The 18,880-nt window shown below is 36.8% G+C and overlaps 1 protein-coding gene across 14 annotated transcripts in view; it reads left to right on the top strand.

Annotated features, from left to right (window-relative positions):
- Window positions 1-18,880, top strand: part of ST7L (suppression of tumorigenicity 7 like) — a 183,412-nt gene that overhangs the window by 50,718 nt on the left and 113,814 nt on the right. For 12 of the 14 annotated variants that reach the window (XM_021090755.1, XM_021090753.1, XM_021090751.1 and 9 more), the window contains 3 exons: window positions 4,308-4,458; window positions 8,099-8,191; window positions 15,693-15,832. In XM_021090755.1, coding sequence (XP_020946414.1) covers window positions 4,308-4,458; window positions 8,099-8,191; window positions 15,693-15,832 — 384 coding nt within the window. Of the gene's footprint in view, window positions 1-4,307; window positions 4,459-8,098; window positions 8,192-15,692; window positions 17,629-18,880 lie in introns of those variants that run through there. The other 2 variants (XM_021090744.1, XM_021090746.1) reach the window with 2 other exon arrangements.

Consider the following 18,880-nt stretch of genomic DNA (forward strand, 5'->3'; position numbering starts at 1 on the left):
GAACCCACACTGCACCTGTGCCACAGGTAAACACCAGGTCCTTAACTCAGTGTGCCACACAGGAACTTCCTATTTTTTTATTCTTTTATTTTCCAATCTTGTAATTGGAGCCACAGCAGCACCAGATCCGAGCCACATCTGCGACCTACACCACAGCTCATGGCAATGCTGGATCCTTAACCCACTGAGCGAGGCCAGGGATTGAACCTGAATCTTCATGGATACTAGTCAGATTAGTTTCCGCTGAGCCATGATGGGAACTTGAAGACTGTTTTCCCCTGAGCCATGACGGGAAACATAGACTATTTTCTATGTTACTCTGCAATATTTGCATTTTTGTATTGTGAGCATGTATTCTGTAAAAAAACAAAAACAAAAACAAAACCAAAAACCCAAACCAAATCACATCTTAGGTTTTTTTTTTTTTTTTTTTTTGTCTTTTTGCCATTTCTTGGGCTGCTCCCGTGGCATATGGACGTTCTCAGGCTAGGGGTCAAATCGGAACTACTGCCACCAGCCTACACCACAGCCACAGCAACACAGGATCCGAGCCGAATCTGTGACCTACACCACAGCTCACAATCCACTGAGCAAGGGCAGGGATCGAACCTGCAACCTCATGGTTCTTAGTCGGATTCGTTAACCACTGCGCCATGACGGGAACTCCCACATCTTAGTTTTTTTAACCTTTCACATTCTTCATTAGAAAGTAAAGCCTTGGTAGCAGAATTTTTTTCTTTTTGCTTTTTTTGTTTTCAGTTTGTCCAGAGAGTTAGAAAATATCTTTAAGTAAATCTGAAATATATGTATGAGTTTGAAGACAGGAGAATATGAAGAATATGGTTTCTGTTGTGCACTAACTTGCACCTTATTCTGAGTAGTAGAAATTTCTGAGTAGCATTTTGTGGAGGAAATAAAATAATCCTATAGTTACCTATTTTAAGTACATTTTCCTTAAACTGAAAATTTTTCTTTAAATTTCAAGGGTGAGAGATTTTATTTCAATGACCTATTAGAAACTGAAAAATAAGAGTAGCTTTGATTTAAAGTCAGCTGTAAAGGACATTTCCTAATGAGTGTGGTGTATCTGTTTACTATACTAATTGTCACTTAGATTATTACAGTGAAAATATAGACATATAGTTGCTATTCAAAAAAGTATATTCTAGATATATGTTAAGTTGATGCTTTTTTATAAGTTTTACTGAATAATTGTTAAATTAATATTTTTGCTAACCATTTTCTAAGTGTCTACCAAGATAGGATTTAGTTTAAAGCTTCAGGGTGCTAAAACTCATTGAAAATAATTTAAGATACTTTTGTCTGTAAAATAAAGCAGAATTCTAATAAGAAGGACATGGTTTAAGTATTAAACCTCTCAGAATATAAGATATTCTTTTTATGATGGAGATTCCACTGTGATTGCCTCATTTTCTTTGCTTCCTACTGAAGAAGCTCTTAGTGCACTTGCAAAGAGCATAAGGAGTCATGTCAGAGGTCAGCTATTTGAGTCCATTTTCCCACAGCCGCCTGGTGCGAGTGATCTTTTACTGTGTTTTAAAAAAATGAGCAAGGATTAAAAAGGATTAGAAGGAATATTACCCTCCTGAATATAGGCCCAAGGCACTAAGGGTAGAGAACCCAGCCAGGCAGCAAATGGGCTTTGCTTGACCAGGACACAACCTCTGCTGCATTCCTTTAAGAAACTGAATGGGAAATGTTAAGTCCCCAAACTGGATTAGTAAATAATCTCATAGCTTGTGACATCTGCTAAAATAAATTGATGACATTCTTACACTTTGAGGAGAGAGCCAGTGACATCAAGACTAAGAGTAATTATTCTTTTATCTTTTTGCTTTTTAATTTCAGCTTTATTGGGGTATAGGAATAAGAGTGATTAAAGATGGGCATTACATTCAGTAAGTGTTGGAAAGGCACATTCTGTAAACAAAAAAGAAAAATTACTTCAGCTATATTAATACCATAAGTGCATACATATAATTAATAACCCGATGCTTAAAATTTGAAACCACTGCAGTTTTTTGTTTTTAGAATTCTTCCTGTTTGTACTAGTTTTACAAAGTGTTTCACAAATTCAGCTGTTTAATTTATCTCATTAGTTTGTGTAACAACCTGAGGAACTTGGAATTTGAAATGTGAGAATGTATCTTTTAAAACACCTTTGAAATGTTTCTTTTTATATTTTATGATAGACATTAATGTGGTTTGGACTTTATGACATACAATTTGCTATCAAATTATTGAGAACCAGAGAGGTTGTTTCAGACCTTTTCTAGTAAGGGAAGTGTACTCTGGCTTCCTTCTTTGCAAGAGGTAGTTAGAGAACTAAATAGTTTTTTAAAGATTTTGTTTTTGGAGTTTATGCTGTGGTGCAGTGGGTTAAAAATATGACTGCGGTGGCTCAGGTTGCTGTGGATGCCTAGGTTTGATCCTCAGCTGGTGCAGTGGGTTAAAGAATCTGGCATTGTGGTGTAGGTTACAGCTGTGGCTTGGATTCAGTCTCTGGCCTGAGACCTTCCTTATGCCATGGGTGCGCAGCCATTAAAAAAAAAAAAAAGAAGAAGTTGTTTAACATAGAATGTAATTTCGTATATGAATAAGAATTGATAGGTTATAACTTCTTTAACAGGCACGCTCACTAATCCCTTAAATGCATTCTTGCACTGTGCTCTCCTGGATCAGTAACTTTGTGCAAGTTGGCCCTGAACATTGAATGTATTCTCCTATTCTTTTCCCCACCATACCCTCCAATCTTCTCATCCATATTCTACCTATCAGCTCAAATTCCAAACTTCAGCAAGTAGTTTAAATCATAATGTAATACTTTTTTTTTTTTTTTTTTTGTCTTTTTAAGGCCGCATTCATGGCATATGTGAGTTCCCAGGCTAGGAGTCAAATCAGAGCTGCAGCTGCCAGCCTATGCCACAGCCATAGCAACATGGGATCCAAGCTGTGTCTGCAACCTACATCACAGCTCACAGCAACACCGGATCCTTAACCTACTGAGCAAGGCCATGGATCAAACCCACATCCTCATGGATACTAGTTGGGTTTGTTACCACTGAGCCACAACAAGAACTCCCATAATTAATACCTGTTAAGCATAGAATTATGACATGACCTAGCAATTCTACTCTTAGATATGTACCCAAGAGAGATGAAAAACCTTTGTTCACATAAAAATTCATACACAAATGTTTACTGCAGCATTATTCACAATAGCCAAAAGATGAAAGCACCCAATGTCCATCAAATGAAAAATGAATAAACAAATGTGGGAGTTCCCGTCGCGGCGCAGTGGTTAACGAATCCGACTAGGAACCATGAGGTTGCGGGTTCGGTCCCTGCCCTTGCTCAGTGGGTTAACGATCCGGCGTTGCCGTGAGCTGTGGTGTAGGTTACAGACGCGGCTCGGATCCCGCGTTGCTGTGGCTCTGGCGTAGGCCGGTGGCTACAGCTCCGATTGAACCCCTAGCCTGGGAACCTCCATATGCCGCGGGAGCGGCCCAAGAAATAGCAACAACAACAACAGCAAAAAAGGCAAAAGACAAAAGACAAAAAAAAAAAAAACAAAAAACAAATGTGGTCTATGCATACAATGGAATGTTATTGAAGCACAAGAAGGAATGAAGTACTGATACATGCTACAACATGGATACCTCCTATCCATATTCCTGTATACATTTATACCACTAATGAGGCACTCAAAATAGTCTGATTATAATTATTAACTTAAGAAATCTTTCTCATTAATGTAATGAAAAGCTCCAGAGAACAGAGTGTTTTGGCATTCCCTAACAAGCATAGTGCTTTGCACTCAGTGAATATTAATTTGATGGAACTTCTTAATTAAATTCATTCACTTTAAAAGGGGAATAAAGAAAAAAATCAATGTTAGCACAAAGTGTTATTCCAAAATTATGTTTTGTAATTTTTTACAATTATTCTTTTTTGGAAAAATAAATACTTTGCTCACACATTATTTCTTCAGCTTGGGTTTCCTTTTTGCATTTAGTAAAGTCACACATAAGCCACTTATTACTTTATTTTTACCTATAGGAATTTTCTGATCTTTGGAATTTGCATATATATATATATATGTATATATATATATATATATAAGCGTTTTATACACATTGTCAGTACAACCTTCATGTCATTTCAACTATCTTAATATTTGTTAAGTCAAATTAACTTTATAAAATATGAATCTACATTTTTATGGGTATTTAATATAAATTTTTCTATTTTCCTTTGGTGTGTACGTGTGTGTGTTTCTTTTCTAGTATTTACTAGAGATGAAAAGTCTCATTTTACCTCCAGAACACATTCTGAAACGGGGTGATAGTGAAGCAATTGCCTATGCTTTCTTTCATCTTCAGCACTGGAAGCGGATAGAAGGTGCCCTTAATCTGTTACAGTGTACGTGGGAAGGCAGTAAGTATTCTTTTCCAGATGCAGCACTAATCTTTATGACTGTTCATTGCATTCACAGAGGCAGTCTTTTTAATGAGATTGTTGAGTTTCCTTAAGGATTTGTTGTTCAGATTGGTTTAAAAGTGAACTCAGTGGTGTTTCTTGGTAGAAGAAATGTGTAATATGCTTATATTAATGCTACAATTGGGAGAAGCAGAATCAGAAACTATTTGGATATTCTGCTGTATGTTCATTTAAATGACATATTTATAAGGAAAGAAAATGAAAACTTATATTCCTTGATTTATAATTGTTTCAAATGTGGCTAGCTGTTTTAATATTTTTTAAACTGCACCTTTTTGGGAGGGGTTTGTTTTGAGATGTGTACAATATGAAACGATTTTCCTCATTACCGATATTAACTTGACTCTAAAAAAAGGTTTTTTTTAAATTGTGGTAAAATATATATAACATAAAAATTACCATTTTAAACATTTTTAAATGTACATTCCGTGACATTATGTACATTTACATTGTTGTGCAACCATCCTCATTGTCCATCCCCAGAACTTTTCATCACCCCCAACTGAAATTCTGGACCTGTTAAAAAATAACTCCCATTCTTGTCTTCTCCCCAGTCCCATGGCCACCATTCTGTTTTCTGTCTCTATGAGTTTGGCTACTCTAGATATCTCATGCAGTATTTTTCTTTTTGTATGTGGCTTCTTTCACTCTCATAATGTTGTAGCATGTGTCAGAGTTTTGTTCCTGTTTTAAGGCTTAGTAATATTCCATTGAAAATGTATACAGCATTTTGTTTATCCTTTCATCCATCAATGGACATTTGAGTTGTTTCCACCTTTTGGTTATTGTGAATAATGCTGCTGTGAACATGGGTGCATAAATACCTGTTCACGTTCCTGCTTTCAGTCATTTTGGGTGTAAACCTAATAGTGGTAGAATTGCTACATCATGTAATTCTGTGTTTAATTTTTTTGAGGAAGCACCATACTATTTTCTATAGCAGCTGAGCCATTTTACATTCCACCAGCAAAGCATGAGGGTTTTGCTTTTTCTATATCCTTGTCAATACTTGTTATTTTCTGTTTTTTTTTTTTTGATAATAGCATCATAATGGGTGTGAAGTAGTTATCTCATTTTGATTTTGATTTGCATTTTCCCAATAATTTGTAATCTTTTTATGTGTTAATTGTCCATTTGAATATTTCTTGGAGACCTGGACTATTTTCAAGTAACTGCCATATCTCTTATTTTTTATTTCTTAAAATCACCTCTCAATGAAAATTCAAAAATAAATTCAAAGCTCATTCCCTCAAGTTGCTTAACCCTCTCACTTCCCAAACTTTGCACTGAAGTACCTTGGAGTATTACACCAAGTTCACAAGAGTGCCATGGGATATTTTAAATTTTTAGTGGAAACACAGCAATATCCATCTGTCAGACACCATTCAAACTGCTATCTCTAGATAGTTCATGATTTCAGCATTAGTTGACTCTTTCTTCATTCTGTTTCTTTAAATGTTGTCATAGCTTTGCAAAGCTAACTTTTTTTTAGTTGCTGGAATTGAAAGAAATATCACAAAAATCGGTATGGAACAGGAAATGAGGATGGTGGTGTCCAATGTGATTCCAAGGTTTGAGAAATTATGCAGTGCCCAATAGGCTCATGTATCCCACTAGGAAGAAATAATGGCTATTTTTAAATGAAATAATTATTCTTTAGTTATGTGTATTTTTTTTCAAATCACTAGGTTGTTAGAATAAAAACTTTTAAAGTTGGTCAGACCCACTGCTTAATAAGTGGAATCATTAGACATTTCTTTCAGTCTGGGGGCATCATAGCATATTACCTAAAGATGAAAGGCACCATGTGTCCTTGAACCAAGAAAATTTGGGAACCTCTACATTAACATTTTGTTGAGAGTCAGGCACTGTGCTTGACACTGACAATCTATGGATTAATGGAAGTAGGACTGTTGAAACTGAAGAACTGAAATGTTTTGGGATAATTAGACTTTCCCCTTTTGCTTTTTTTTCCAGTAGACTGTAAGTTCCTCAAAACCAGGTCCTCTATCTCATTCACCTTGTATGTGTCTTCAGTGCTTAGCATTCTGCTTAGCATATAGGAAGTTTTCAATACATATATGATTTATTCTGTATTTCATAATCATCTTGATGAATGATTCCCTAGTGTTATCACTGATTTGCTTTGTGACTTTATAGACAAATCACTACATTTTATGGGAGCAAAACAAAATTCATATTTTGACAAAAGTGTATAGAGCCAAGCACTAAAAGAAAAACAAAAACCTTACTGAAATTTTGATGAGGAGTTCCCGTCGTGGTGCAGTGGTTAACGAATCCGACTAGGAACCATGAGGTTGCAGGTTCGATCTCTGCCCTTGCTCAGTGGGTTGACGATCCGGCATTGCCATGAGCTGTGGTGTAAGTCGCAGACGCGGCTAAGATCCCGTGTTGCTGTGGCTCTGGCATAGGCCGGTGGCTTCAGCTCCGATTAGACCCCTAGCCTGGGAACCGCCATATGCCAAGGGAGCGGCCCAAGAAATGGCAAAAAAAAAAAAAAATTTTTTTTTGATGAGTACTCAGCTATTTAAATAGATCAATAAGGATTTCTTATTTAAGAAGTCTACAAGAGTTGGTGATAATCTAGATGAGGGATTGGTAAATTTTTTTCTGTAAAGAGCTAGATGGTAAATGTTTAATCTTTGTGGGCCGTGGTCTCTGTCACAACTCCCCAACTCTTAAGGCATGAAAGCAGCCTTATATAATATATAAATGAACAGGCATGGCTATATTCTAATAAATTTTTATTTACAAAAACAGTGGGCCAGGTCAGGCCAAAGGTGACCCCTTTAGATACTTAATTTAGAGATCTTGGTGTCTCCTGATCTAAATTAAGCTCTGCTCATAGAAAACTTTGGCAACAGCTCACATACGAAGTTAGAAGCCATTGAGAACTTTTAGATTGCTAACAGTTATGACTGCAATAGTTATATGTGATTCTCCTAAGAAGTGGAATTTACACCTGGGAAGTTAAATCTATTGTGTTTGTAAATGAGGAGACTGAGGCAAGAAGGACATATCCAGTCTCATCATCCATCTACTGCTCCCTTTAGTTTTATTCCAGCCAGACCATTCACTATTCTCTAAATAAATCTTGTTCTTCTCATCCATTCTTTTTGCATACTTTGTTTCTTTCATCTAAAATGTCTCTCTAGGAGTTCCTGTAGCAGCTCAGCGGTTAACGAACCCAACTGATATCCATGACGATGCAGGTTCGATCTCTGGCCTTGCTCAGTGGGTTAAGGAGCCGGCATTGCCGTGAGCTGTGGTGTAGGCTGCAGATGCGGCTCGGATCCTGCGTTGCTGTGGCTCTGGTGTAGGCTGGCAGCTACAGCTCCAATTCAACCCCTAGCCTGGGAACTTCCATATCCCACAGGTTTGGCCCTAAAAAAAAGCAAAAATAAATAAAAATTAAAAAATAAAATGTCTCTAAAAAAAATAAAATAAAATGCTATGAGAAAATTTAATGAAAATACAGCTCCAAAATAGCTTTGATTATAGTAGAGGATGAAAATGAGATTGAATTGAATACCAACATATGTTTTTTTTTCCCCAGCTTTTAGAATGATTCCATACCCACTAGAGAAAGGCCATCTATTTTACCCTTACCCCAGCTGCACAGAGACTGCTGACAGAGAGCTATTACCTAGTAAGTAAATATTCAAGTTTTCCCAAACTTAAAATTAGCTGTAAGATTGTTTTTCATGTTTCTTCCATTTTAAAAGTACCTTTTTGAAATTCAGGATATTGTTTAAATACTATTTTTAGCCACTTCTTGAATGTGGTTGTACAATTTAGTTCAGTTCCAAGTATTTTTGGGGTAAAACCTTGTGCTGGTGCAATGAAAGACACAAAGATTAAAGATATTTAAGGAGGGAATTGCCGTTGTGGCTCAGGGGTTAGGAACCTGACATGGTGTCCATGAAGATGCAGAATCAATCCCTGGCCTCACTCAATGGACTGAGGACCTGGCATTGCCACAGCTGTGGTGTGGGTCAGAGATACAGCTTGGATCTGGTGTTGCCATGGCTGTGGCGTAGGCCTGCATCTGTGGCTCCAATTTGTCCCCAGCCCAGGAATTTCCATGTGCCCAGGTACACCCATAAAAAGAAAAAAAAAAAAAAAAAAAAAAAAGTATTAAAAAGAGCAGTCATCTTACAAACATTTATTTTTATTATTTTTATTTTTTTTTTGTATTTTTAGGGCTGCACCCACAGCATATGGAGATTCCCAGGCTAGGGGTTCAATCAGAGCTGTTGCCACTGGCCTACGCCAGAGCCGTAGCAATGCCAGATGCAAGCCATGGCCACGACCTACACCACAGCTCATGGCAACACTGGATCCTTAACCCACTTAGTGAGGCCAGGGATTGAACCCACAACCTCACGGTTCCTAGTGGGCCTCGTTTCTGCTGCGCCATGATGGGAACTCCCATCTTACAAACATTTAAAGGAGAAATAATACAATCCTTCACAAACTCTTCCTAGTAAATAAAGGAGAAAATAATACTACTCAATTCATTCTGTGATTCCAGCATTACCCACCAAAATCTGACAAAAACATTACAATAAAGCTATAGAACAATATTCCTCATTAATATAGATACAAACAAAATGTTAGCATACTGAATCCAGCAACATATAAAAAGGATTTTACCCCATGACCAAGTGGGATTTACCTCACAAATGCAAAGTTAGTTTAACATCTGAAAATATTATAGAATAAAGGACAATAGATGCAGAAAGCCATTGGACAAAAATCCAACACCCATTCATGAAGAAAATTCTGAACCAACTAGGAATAAAAGTGAACTTCCTCCACCTGATAGAGTATTTACAAAAAACCCACGGCTAATGTCATACTTAATGGTGAAAGACTGCATGTTTACCCCTAAAATCAGGAACAAGGCAAGGATGTATGTGTTCCCTTTTTTTGGTTGGTTTTTTTTTTTTTTTTTTTTTTGGTTGGTTAGTTTGTTTTTTGTCAAGATCCGCAGCATATGGAGGTTCCCAGGCTAGGGGTCGAATCCAAGCTGTAGCTCCTGGCCTATACCACAGCCAGAGCAACACCAGATCAGAGCCATGTCTGAGACCTACACCACAGCTCATGGCAACTCCAGATCCTAGACCCATCTAGCGAGACCAGAGATCAAACCCACATCCTCATGGATCCTAGTCGGGTTCATTAACCACTGAGCCACGACAGGAACTTCCTCTATTTAGCATTGTACTGAGGTTCTAGTTAGCACCATCAAGAAAGAAAAAGAAATAAAAGGCATCCATATTCAAAAAGAAGGAGTTTCCGTCGTGGCACGGCGGAAACAAATCCGACTGGGAACCGTGAGTTTGCAGGTTCAATCCCTGGCTTCGCTAAGTGGGTTAAGGATCCGGTGTTGCTGTGAGCTGTGGGGTAGGTCACAGACATGGCTCAGATCTCAAGTTGCTGTGGCTGTGGTATAGGTCAGCAGCCTGCGAACCTCCATATGCCACAGGTGTGGCCCTCAAAATACAAAAAAAAAAATGGAAGTAAAACTGTCTTTATTCACAGATGACATATGACATGTTCTTCTGTGTAAGCAATCCATAAAAATACTATTAGAACTAATAAACAAGTTCATCAAGATTGCAGGTATAATAGCAATATGTAAAACTCAGTTGCATATTTATATACTAGCAATAAATAATCCAAAATGAAAATTAAGGAGTTCCCATTGTGACTCAGCAGAAACAAATATGACTAGGAACCATGAGGTTGCAAGGTTCAATCCCTTGCTTCAATCAGTTGGGGTAAGGATCCGACATTGCTGTAAGCTATGGTGTAGGTTGCAGATGCAGCTGGGATCTGGCGTTACTGTGGCTGTGGTGTAGGCCGGCAGCTGCAACTTAGATTAGACCCCTAGCCTGGGTCCATATGCCACGTGTGCAACCCTAAAAGAAACAAAGAAAATAACAGTAGTAACAAAATGAAAATTAGAAAACAATTCCAATCACATTAGCTTCAAAAAGAACAAACTGTTTAGGAATAAATTTAACAAGAAGCATAGGACTTGTACACTAAAATCCACTAAATACTGCTAAGGGAAATTAAAATTTAAATAAGTGGAGAGACAGTACATGTTTATGAATTAGAAAATTCAATATTATTTATATGGCAAATCTCTTCAAATTCAAATTGACCTGTAAATTCAATACAGTTTCTACAAATTACAAGCTGACCCCAAAATTTATATGGCAAGTTAAAGAACCCACAATAGCCAAAACAATCTTTACAAAGAAGAGTGAAGCTGGAGGGACTATACTTCCCATTTTTAAAAAGAGCATTTGGGAGTTCCCATCGTGGCTCAGGGGGTTAAGAACCTGAGTAGTATCCATGAGGATATGGGTTCCATCCCTGGCCTAAGTGGGTTAAAGATCCAGTGTTGCTGCAAGCTGCAGTGTAGGTTGCAGATGCGACTTGGACCTGGTGTTGCAGTGACTGTAGTTGTGGCTTAGGCTGGCAGTCCTAGAGCAGTCAGGAGTTCCCTTGAGAGTTAAGGATCTGATGTTGTCACTGCAGCGGCTTGGGTTGCTGCTGTGGTGCAAGTTCGATCCCTGGCCCAGGAACTTTCACATGCTGCAGGGACAGCCAAAAAATAAATAAGAGCAGTCAAAGAGTCAGGAGAACCAGAAATATGTAGATATTGTAATGTATATGTAGATGATTGCTGCTAGTGTTTTCATCTAGTTCCTACATTCAGGAAACCAAACTTCTTGAAAGTATAGTCTATACTTTTTGTCTCAGCTTCTTTATCATCCACTCATTCTTTTTCTCTCTGAGCTGATAAATTTCTGTTTAACTTTCCTTTTTATGATTTAACTAATAAGTAAGCATGCTGAAAGTTATAAACACTAGTTTCCTCATATGATATAAATCTTTACCACAGTTTTTACAATTCTGGGTCCATTAGAACTGAAGTCTAAGGAAAGCTGCACTTTTACAACCATCAGGCTTAATGAGCTTAAAAGTTCAAATAGATAGATAAAAATTTAGGAGAGATTATAGAAGATGAGTATGTTGGTATTTTTCTCCCAGGGTTTTTTATTTTCCTCCATCATCTGAGATAAGTTGTCTCTTCTTTCTTTGAACTCACAGAATGATTTGTGTACTTCTTAATCTCCCCCTTCTAGATTGTAAACTTGAAGGCCAGGATTCTCTTCATTATGTTTCTCTATAATGTTGACCATAAAATTTTATAATTAATAAATATAGTTTGAATTAGTCAAAGTTATTTATTCTTATAAACATGCCAGATACATTGTAAGTACTCAACAAAAATGTTAACTATTATTGACTTTTCCTCTTTACCCTGCTTTGAACTCTTAAGCTACTTACAGGTTAACAGAAAGACTGATAATGTACCAAGTGCTATATGCATGGAATAGATTATAAGGAAGCTGGAGTCGGAAGTGCCTATTTCTCCACGGTCAGGGATGATTCCCAAATCTGACATAGATGATTTGAAGAATGGTAAATCCATCATGCAGCAGGAGGAACAGGTTTAGGAATAGGAATGGGAGAAGTAAATAATTTCAGGCTTTGAGTATGTCGCATGTATGACATCTCACCTATACATGACACATGTATGTATGGGTGCTTAAATATTTTATTATTTAATATATTTAACATATACATACATAGTCTGTATTTTGTCTCTAAGAATATGGAGATAAGATATATTTGTAAGTTATCTATATAATAGTTATATTATTAAATATATATAATACAAGTAGTAAATGTTATAGGCATTCTTTGAGTATAAGAGAACTATTTTAAACTAACTTAAACATAAAGAGAATTTGTTGAAAGAAAATTTATCTCAAAGAACCCAAAGGCAACAATTACAATTTTACCTCGGAAGAGACTAGGACCAGGAACCTGGGAAGCTATCAGGATTTCCAGGAGTCAGTTTTCTGTATGTCTCTGTCTCTGATTGCATTTTTCAGCCTCTCCTATTCTCACTTTTGTTTCCCTCCCCCTACTGCATCTTTGTATGAGGTCTCATTTCTACTTCTTTCAATATATCTGTTTCATTTTTATGTTTTTCTTTTTGCAGTTTGGCTTTCCCTTTTTAGATACTCATGTAGCCCAGCTTGATACCTCCATACAGCTCTGAGTTTACATGTCATCATTTCAGGCAGATAGTATAGAATGAAGAATATCTCAATTCCTCTTCTAAAACTTCTGTGAGAGGGAATCAGATTTACCCAGCTGTTCATCCCTGATTCAGTCAGCTATGGCCTAGGTTCAGGATCTGGTTTTGTAAATAAAACTGCCACCAGTCCTGATATCTTTTTCTTTCTACATCTCTTTACATCACAAAACTGATTTGGAGTGATCATTTTCTAGGCATGAATGAGATCACTAAGGAAAACAGTCTAGTGTATGAGAAATAAGCTAAGGATGAAACATGGGGAACACCAAAATTTTTAAAAAATGGGTGTCTGATAAGGAGCTGGAAGATTCAGGGAAGGAGTGGTCAGGAGACAGGGCCAGAACCAGAATTAGATATCATAGAAACTGAAAGGAGGAAAAAATTTCCAAGTGAGGAGGAGTATCTGAGGTATTTAGGAAGGTGATTATTGAGAAGAATCCATTAGATGGTCATTAGTGTTAGAAATTTTATTTTCTTTCCTAGGATGGTGGTGCTAGTTATTTTGTTGCTTTTCTATTTTAGTGGGAACAAGGATATTTACAGCAAAGACACAAATATTTAGTTGTGGAACATCAGTATGCAAGAGTGTTATTATGTTAGGCTAATGCATTTAGCCTAAAATAATGCCCTCCAAATCATTTCAGAGGTTGCCTGATATAAGGCTGACTTTCATAGTAATGTGAATAAAATCAGGGTTATTATTATGTCTTCTCAGAGCCATAGGCTCTAAGAACAGGCAGTTTGCTATTTGACAGGCCTTTATTATTTCTAGGGTTCTACTCATTTGCAGATTCTAGGAGATAGGAAAGGAGGGATATTCTGGGGTTTTGTTTTTAACAAGAAACAGAAAGCAGTACATTGTATTTTATGTTCTTAGAGTATTTTCTTCTGTCTCTGACTATAATAGAATGAACAGATTTTTAATAATGTGGAGTTCTAATCCCCAGGAGTACTTAGTGTTTTTTGTTTTCAGTTCTCCTTCAACCTTGATATGACTTACAGCATTCTGGAATTTGCTTATGAACCTCATAAGTTCAGACTTGAATTATTCCCTTAGTTCACATAGCTATTTAGTTGTCTTTCATGCCTCCTGATAAATTTTTCTCTACAAGTCAGTGATGAAATTTGAACTGTACTTCCAAAGGAGTGTTTTTGTACTAGTCATCCATTGTTTTGATGTATTAGCCAAACAATGACTGACAAATGAATTTATAGAAAGCAATCCAAAAAGAAATAATTGAATCTCTCCTACAGTATAAAAATATCATTATTTTAGAAAATTATGTTACTAAAGCTAAACAGTTTTCTACCTTATAAAGTAGGAGTAATACTATCTATTTCCTAGGATTGTTGAAAAAAATTAAACCAGTATAAATTAAAGTACTTTGTAAACCATAAAGTGCTATACAGTTTAATTAATTTATTAATTTTTCTGTCACACAAAAGCAATTATAGTAACTATTGGCATATATGTGTTTGTTCCCTGTCTTTGCAAATACCATGGCTTGTATCTATTGATTTGCTGGAAGAAATTTACCTCTTATGACTAAGGGACAGAGCAAAACAGACTGCTGGTTTTTTGGGTGCTGAGAGCACAATGTTGTCCAAAGCTTCAAATGTTTCCAACTTTAAAAAAATTCAGATTTGGTATGCTTTCTCTTTAAACATGATTCAAGGCTCTGAAAATTTTCTGGATTTTTAATGAGTTTGTTTTTTTGGTATATGCTTTCTGAAGATAGTATAAGACATAAAAAATAACCTAGCTACTGAAGGAAACTTAGGTGTAATCTTCTCTGTGAATCATGTTTAAAACAGTTAAATTTATAGCTGACCTTGATTCAGCACTGAATTAGTCATTCTTTACTTATGCAAGGTATTACATCAGGAATTCCTAGGTTTGTGTCCAACCCTGAGTGGTCAACTTCCTGGACTAATGAAGTCCCAGAATAACTCTCAGTTTAACAGACATTTATTGAACCTACCGTTTGTCAATCATTGTAATAGCTCCTCTCAGCATTGTTATTCAGGTATTTTCAAATTTCAAATAAGAAATAAATATTTGAATACTATTGGCAATGAAATATCTAATGCTTAGAAAAATAATACCTGAGTAGATGTGTCAGTGTGGTAAAATAAGACAAGGGACTCCATTTATATTTAGAATCCTAGGGCTTTGGTGTTCTGGTTAGATTTTTACAGTGCTTGGTAAGATGTTGCATATGGGATACTTATTAATAAGGGGATAAAATTATCAACTGATTGTTCTGGGGAATCTCCCACCATATGTCTGTCTCTTGATCTCTGTATTCATCTCTGAGCTCTCAAAGAACAAGAATTATAACAACACATTTATAAAAGGCTTTACATGTTCATCATAACAACTCCATAGCAACTGCTAGAGGGTTTAGCAGCTTACTCAAGATGACACAGCTAGTAAGTGACAAAGCTCTTTTTCAAAACCACCTCAGCATGGCTACAATTAATGTCCTTTCCCAATGCCATCCTATTCCCAGTTCCCAGCACAGTCACTGGGCTAAGTAGATAATGCTCTTGAAACTGTAAATAGTAGATAGCTTCCTTCTACCTTGCTTGGCCAGAAACTTCTTGTTCTTTTTAAAAGCCACTTTCCCTTGTAATTTAGGGTTTTGTTTTGTTTTTTAATTGATTGTCTTTTTAGGGCTATACCCTCGGCATAGGGAAATTCCCAGGCTAGGGGTTGAATCGGAGCTGCAGCTGCCGGCCTACACCACAGCCACAGCAATGCCGGATCCTTAACCCACTGAGCAGACCCACAGGTGGAACCTGCATCTTCATGGATACTAGTTGGATTTGTTACTGCTGAGCCACGATGGAACTCTGTCTTTTTTAGTTTTTAAAAATAGATTTCATTTGAGAATATAAAACTGGCTTATATGGTATTCAGAAGTAAAATCTATTTCTATATTTTCCTCTCTTGCAGCATTTCATCATGTTTCTGTTTACCCAAAGAAGGAGCTTCCTTTTTTCATCCATTTCACAGCAGGACTGTGTTCTTCTACAGCAATGATAGCTCTTCTCACACACCAATTTCCTGAAATCATGGGTGTTTTTGCTAAAGCTGTAAGTATGATCTCAAGGACTTGTGTGGAGTATTTGTAAAACACACAAGAAACCATTTATGATCTGTTTGTGCTAAACCAGTTGAGCAGTGGAATTTGTTAAAGTACAAGAATTGATTTGTAAAGTTGCTGCCATAAATATGTCAAATATAAGTTTTTGGTGATTTGAGTTGCATTTTTGTTGCTTAGAAGTTTAAAGAATATAAAGTTGGTGGTCTTTGTAGATGACTTTTGATGGTAATGTAGCCCTTGTTATTAGCTAAAGAATAGTCCAACTCTTTCTAAATGCATTTTCTTTCACATTTAAAAAAAATTCTTTATTTTACATAAGGCTTTTTATTTTTTTCCATTTAAATGAAATCATTAGTTCTAAGGATTTGCTGAAGGTTAATGCAGGAGCGCAACTAGGGTGGAGAATACGTACATAAGATGAAACATTTGGGTCATTTGCCCTGGATACAGAATGTGCCCCTTTACTCGAAAGTTCTCCCTGTTATTATATCTGCTTGTTCTTACTACCTTCCCAACCTTGGGCATAGAACCATGTATAGACTTTTTTATTCATGTTTACCCTTTAGTTTTGAACTGCTTCCTTATTTCCTGATCCAGGTCCAAGAAGTACCTGAGGACTGATTAATATCAGTATCCCATAATTATTTACTCATCTACGTAAACCTATTAATTAATGTCACTGGCTCAAAGCAAAATTACCAAAGATAAATCCCATTAAGTCTCCAAGTCTTTTTTAAAAATATGTCTTTTACATCTTTGCATTTTTACCAAGTAATAAGAGTTCAGATACAAAAAGAAGATGTCGATTCATTATATTCCCAAATAGAAAGGCGCTGAGAACCATGGAAACACCAGCCCTTACTTGGTAATATAGTTTCTGTATTTTTCTCTATGTGCCTTCATTCTGACTCCCTGTTTCTTCACACTTTCTTTCCTGCCTTAAGAATAGTTTATTTTGTGCCTTAAAGATTCTTTGGTTTTCTTCTGGCAGCAGTAGTAAGAACACTGGTTTCTCTTTTTCCCTGAAGGTCTACTTATACTGTGTTAAGTTGCCACTGGCTGTAGGCCTAGGAGTCTGAGAATGCACTTGATTCTGGGTCAAACTGCAAGAAGAATGACTTTCCACTTTTGTCCAGGGAGTATAGATATCTGGGTTGGAAATTGACTCTTCTATTTCCTTTTAGCAAAAAAAGGAAGCTTAGCAATCATACCATAACTTTGTTGTTTACAGTGGTGCTGATTGAGGAGTGAGTGTGTCTCGAACTGAAATGACCTTACTGTATAACCTGGCATGGAAAAAATGGACTAGCCAGGAAATTCCATCCATTTAACAACCAGAGAAAAAAATTCAGCTGTGTATTTGAAATCACAAGCAAGCAATGGGGGAGATGGTCCTTGGGTTTCTGCCAGGGCCAGCGGGAAGGAAGTGAAAGAGAGGATGGAAATCTAGAATCTGGAGTAGAGACTCTACTAGATTCTAATAGATTCTGCTGTTCTGTTAGCAGTTGTTAACAGTGTACTCCTAGGAGGCACTGGCTAAATTAATGTGGAGGGTACTCACTCCTCTATTCATCACTGTTAGTACAATAGAGCCTGCCCTTACCTAATACATCTCTTGCACCAGAAGAGCCTTTAAGATTGCATAGCACAAGCTCCTTAGCACTCCTTGAACAGAGTCCGAGAATGAATAATTATACGTTTTAAGGTGGAAGCTGCTTTTTTAGAGCAAAAGTTATTAACTTACTGTGATTCTACTTGATTAACAATAAACAGGCATTTGCTTACTATCTTTTGGTATTTGTTGTTGGTACATAGTGTTAATAATGTGCCTGACAGCAAACTTGTACGTTTTAAATTCCTAAAAGCCAAGTATTTACTGAAAATACCTGCAAACCAATATTTGATAAGCAGCAGTTCCAAGGGCAGTCTCCATTTAAGAATGGGAAATGACTGCAGTATGAGCAGGCTCCAGCTTATAAGCTAAACATATAAATACTTCAACAGACAGACATTAAGGGAACTAGAGGCTCAAATTTTATTTCTTCACCACTTACTATAGTATAGTCTCTGTCCGCTGGAGCATTCGTATCACCCAGGAACTTGTTAGAAATGCAGAACTGCAGGCACCACTCCAGCCCTCCTGAATCTGCATTTTAACAAGATCTCAGGTGATCCTATATACCCATTTAAAACTTGAGAAGCCCTGCTCTGTTCTGCCCCCAATAAGAGGAATTTAGAATGCCTGGGCAGTGCCACCTTATCAAGGTGGAGACAGCCAGCTTTGTGGAAGCCTTATGAGCATAGGCTCTGGAGCCAGACTGCTTTGCTTTGAATTCCAGCTCGTACACTTATTGGCTGTGCAACCCTGGGTAAGTTACTTAACCTTTTCTTCCCCCTCATTGTAAAATGAGAATAGAACTACCTCATGGGTTTTGTGAGCATTAAATTCATTTAAAATATATCAAGCGTTTAGAACTGTGTCTGTCAGAGTAAAAACTAGGTGTTACTTGTCACCACCATCATCACCATTGACGTCATTGGTGTCATCATCATCACCGAAGTGCAGCTGTAGGGGGAAACCCTATATACCCTCTTCATGTTTGGAGGAGCTGTGTCCTAACATGAAATTCAAAATGCATTTTTTTTCTTAGGATTAGTGGTTTGGTATCATTTAAACAACACTATTAGTATTATACTTCTGGTACTTGATGTGTATATAAACCACAGAAAGTGGAGAAATGTTTCAAATTCTCAGCAATGGCAAATTGCCTTATAGAGCAGAACCTGTTGGTAGTTGCAAACTGCCTGTGTTAAATTTTCAGTTAGGTCAGATATTTGCTAGCCAAGTACAGTAGAAATCAGTGAAGAATCTTTGAAACATATTTGTTCTTCTATTTAGTAAGGTAGAGTGATTTAAGAAAGTTTCCTAAATTTTCTTCCATTGTTACCATTGTCTTTTCCTCATGCAATATCTTTTTGTATTAGCTCTCGTGCTAGAGTAAATTCAGTTTGAATTTGTTAAAATGTATTTGTTAGA

The sequence above is a fragment of the Sus scrofa genome, chromosome 4, assembly GCF_000003025.6.
Source record: "Sus scrofa isolate TJ Tabasco breed Duroc chromosome 4, Sscrofa11.1, whole genome shotgun sequence".
NCBI lineage: Eukaryota > Metazoa > Chordata > Mammalia > Artiodactyla > Suidae > Sus > Sus scrofa.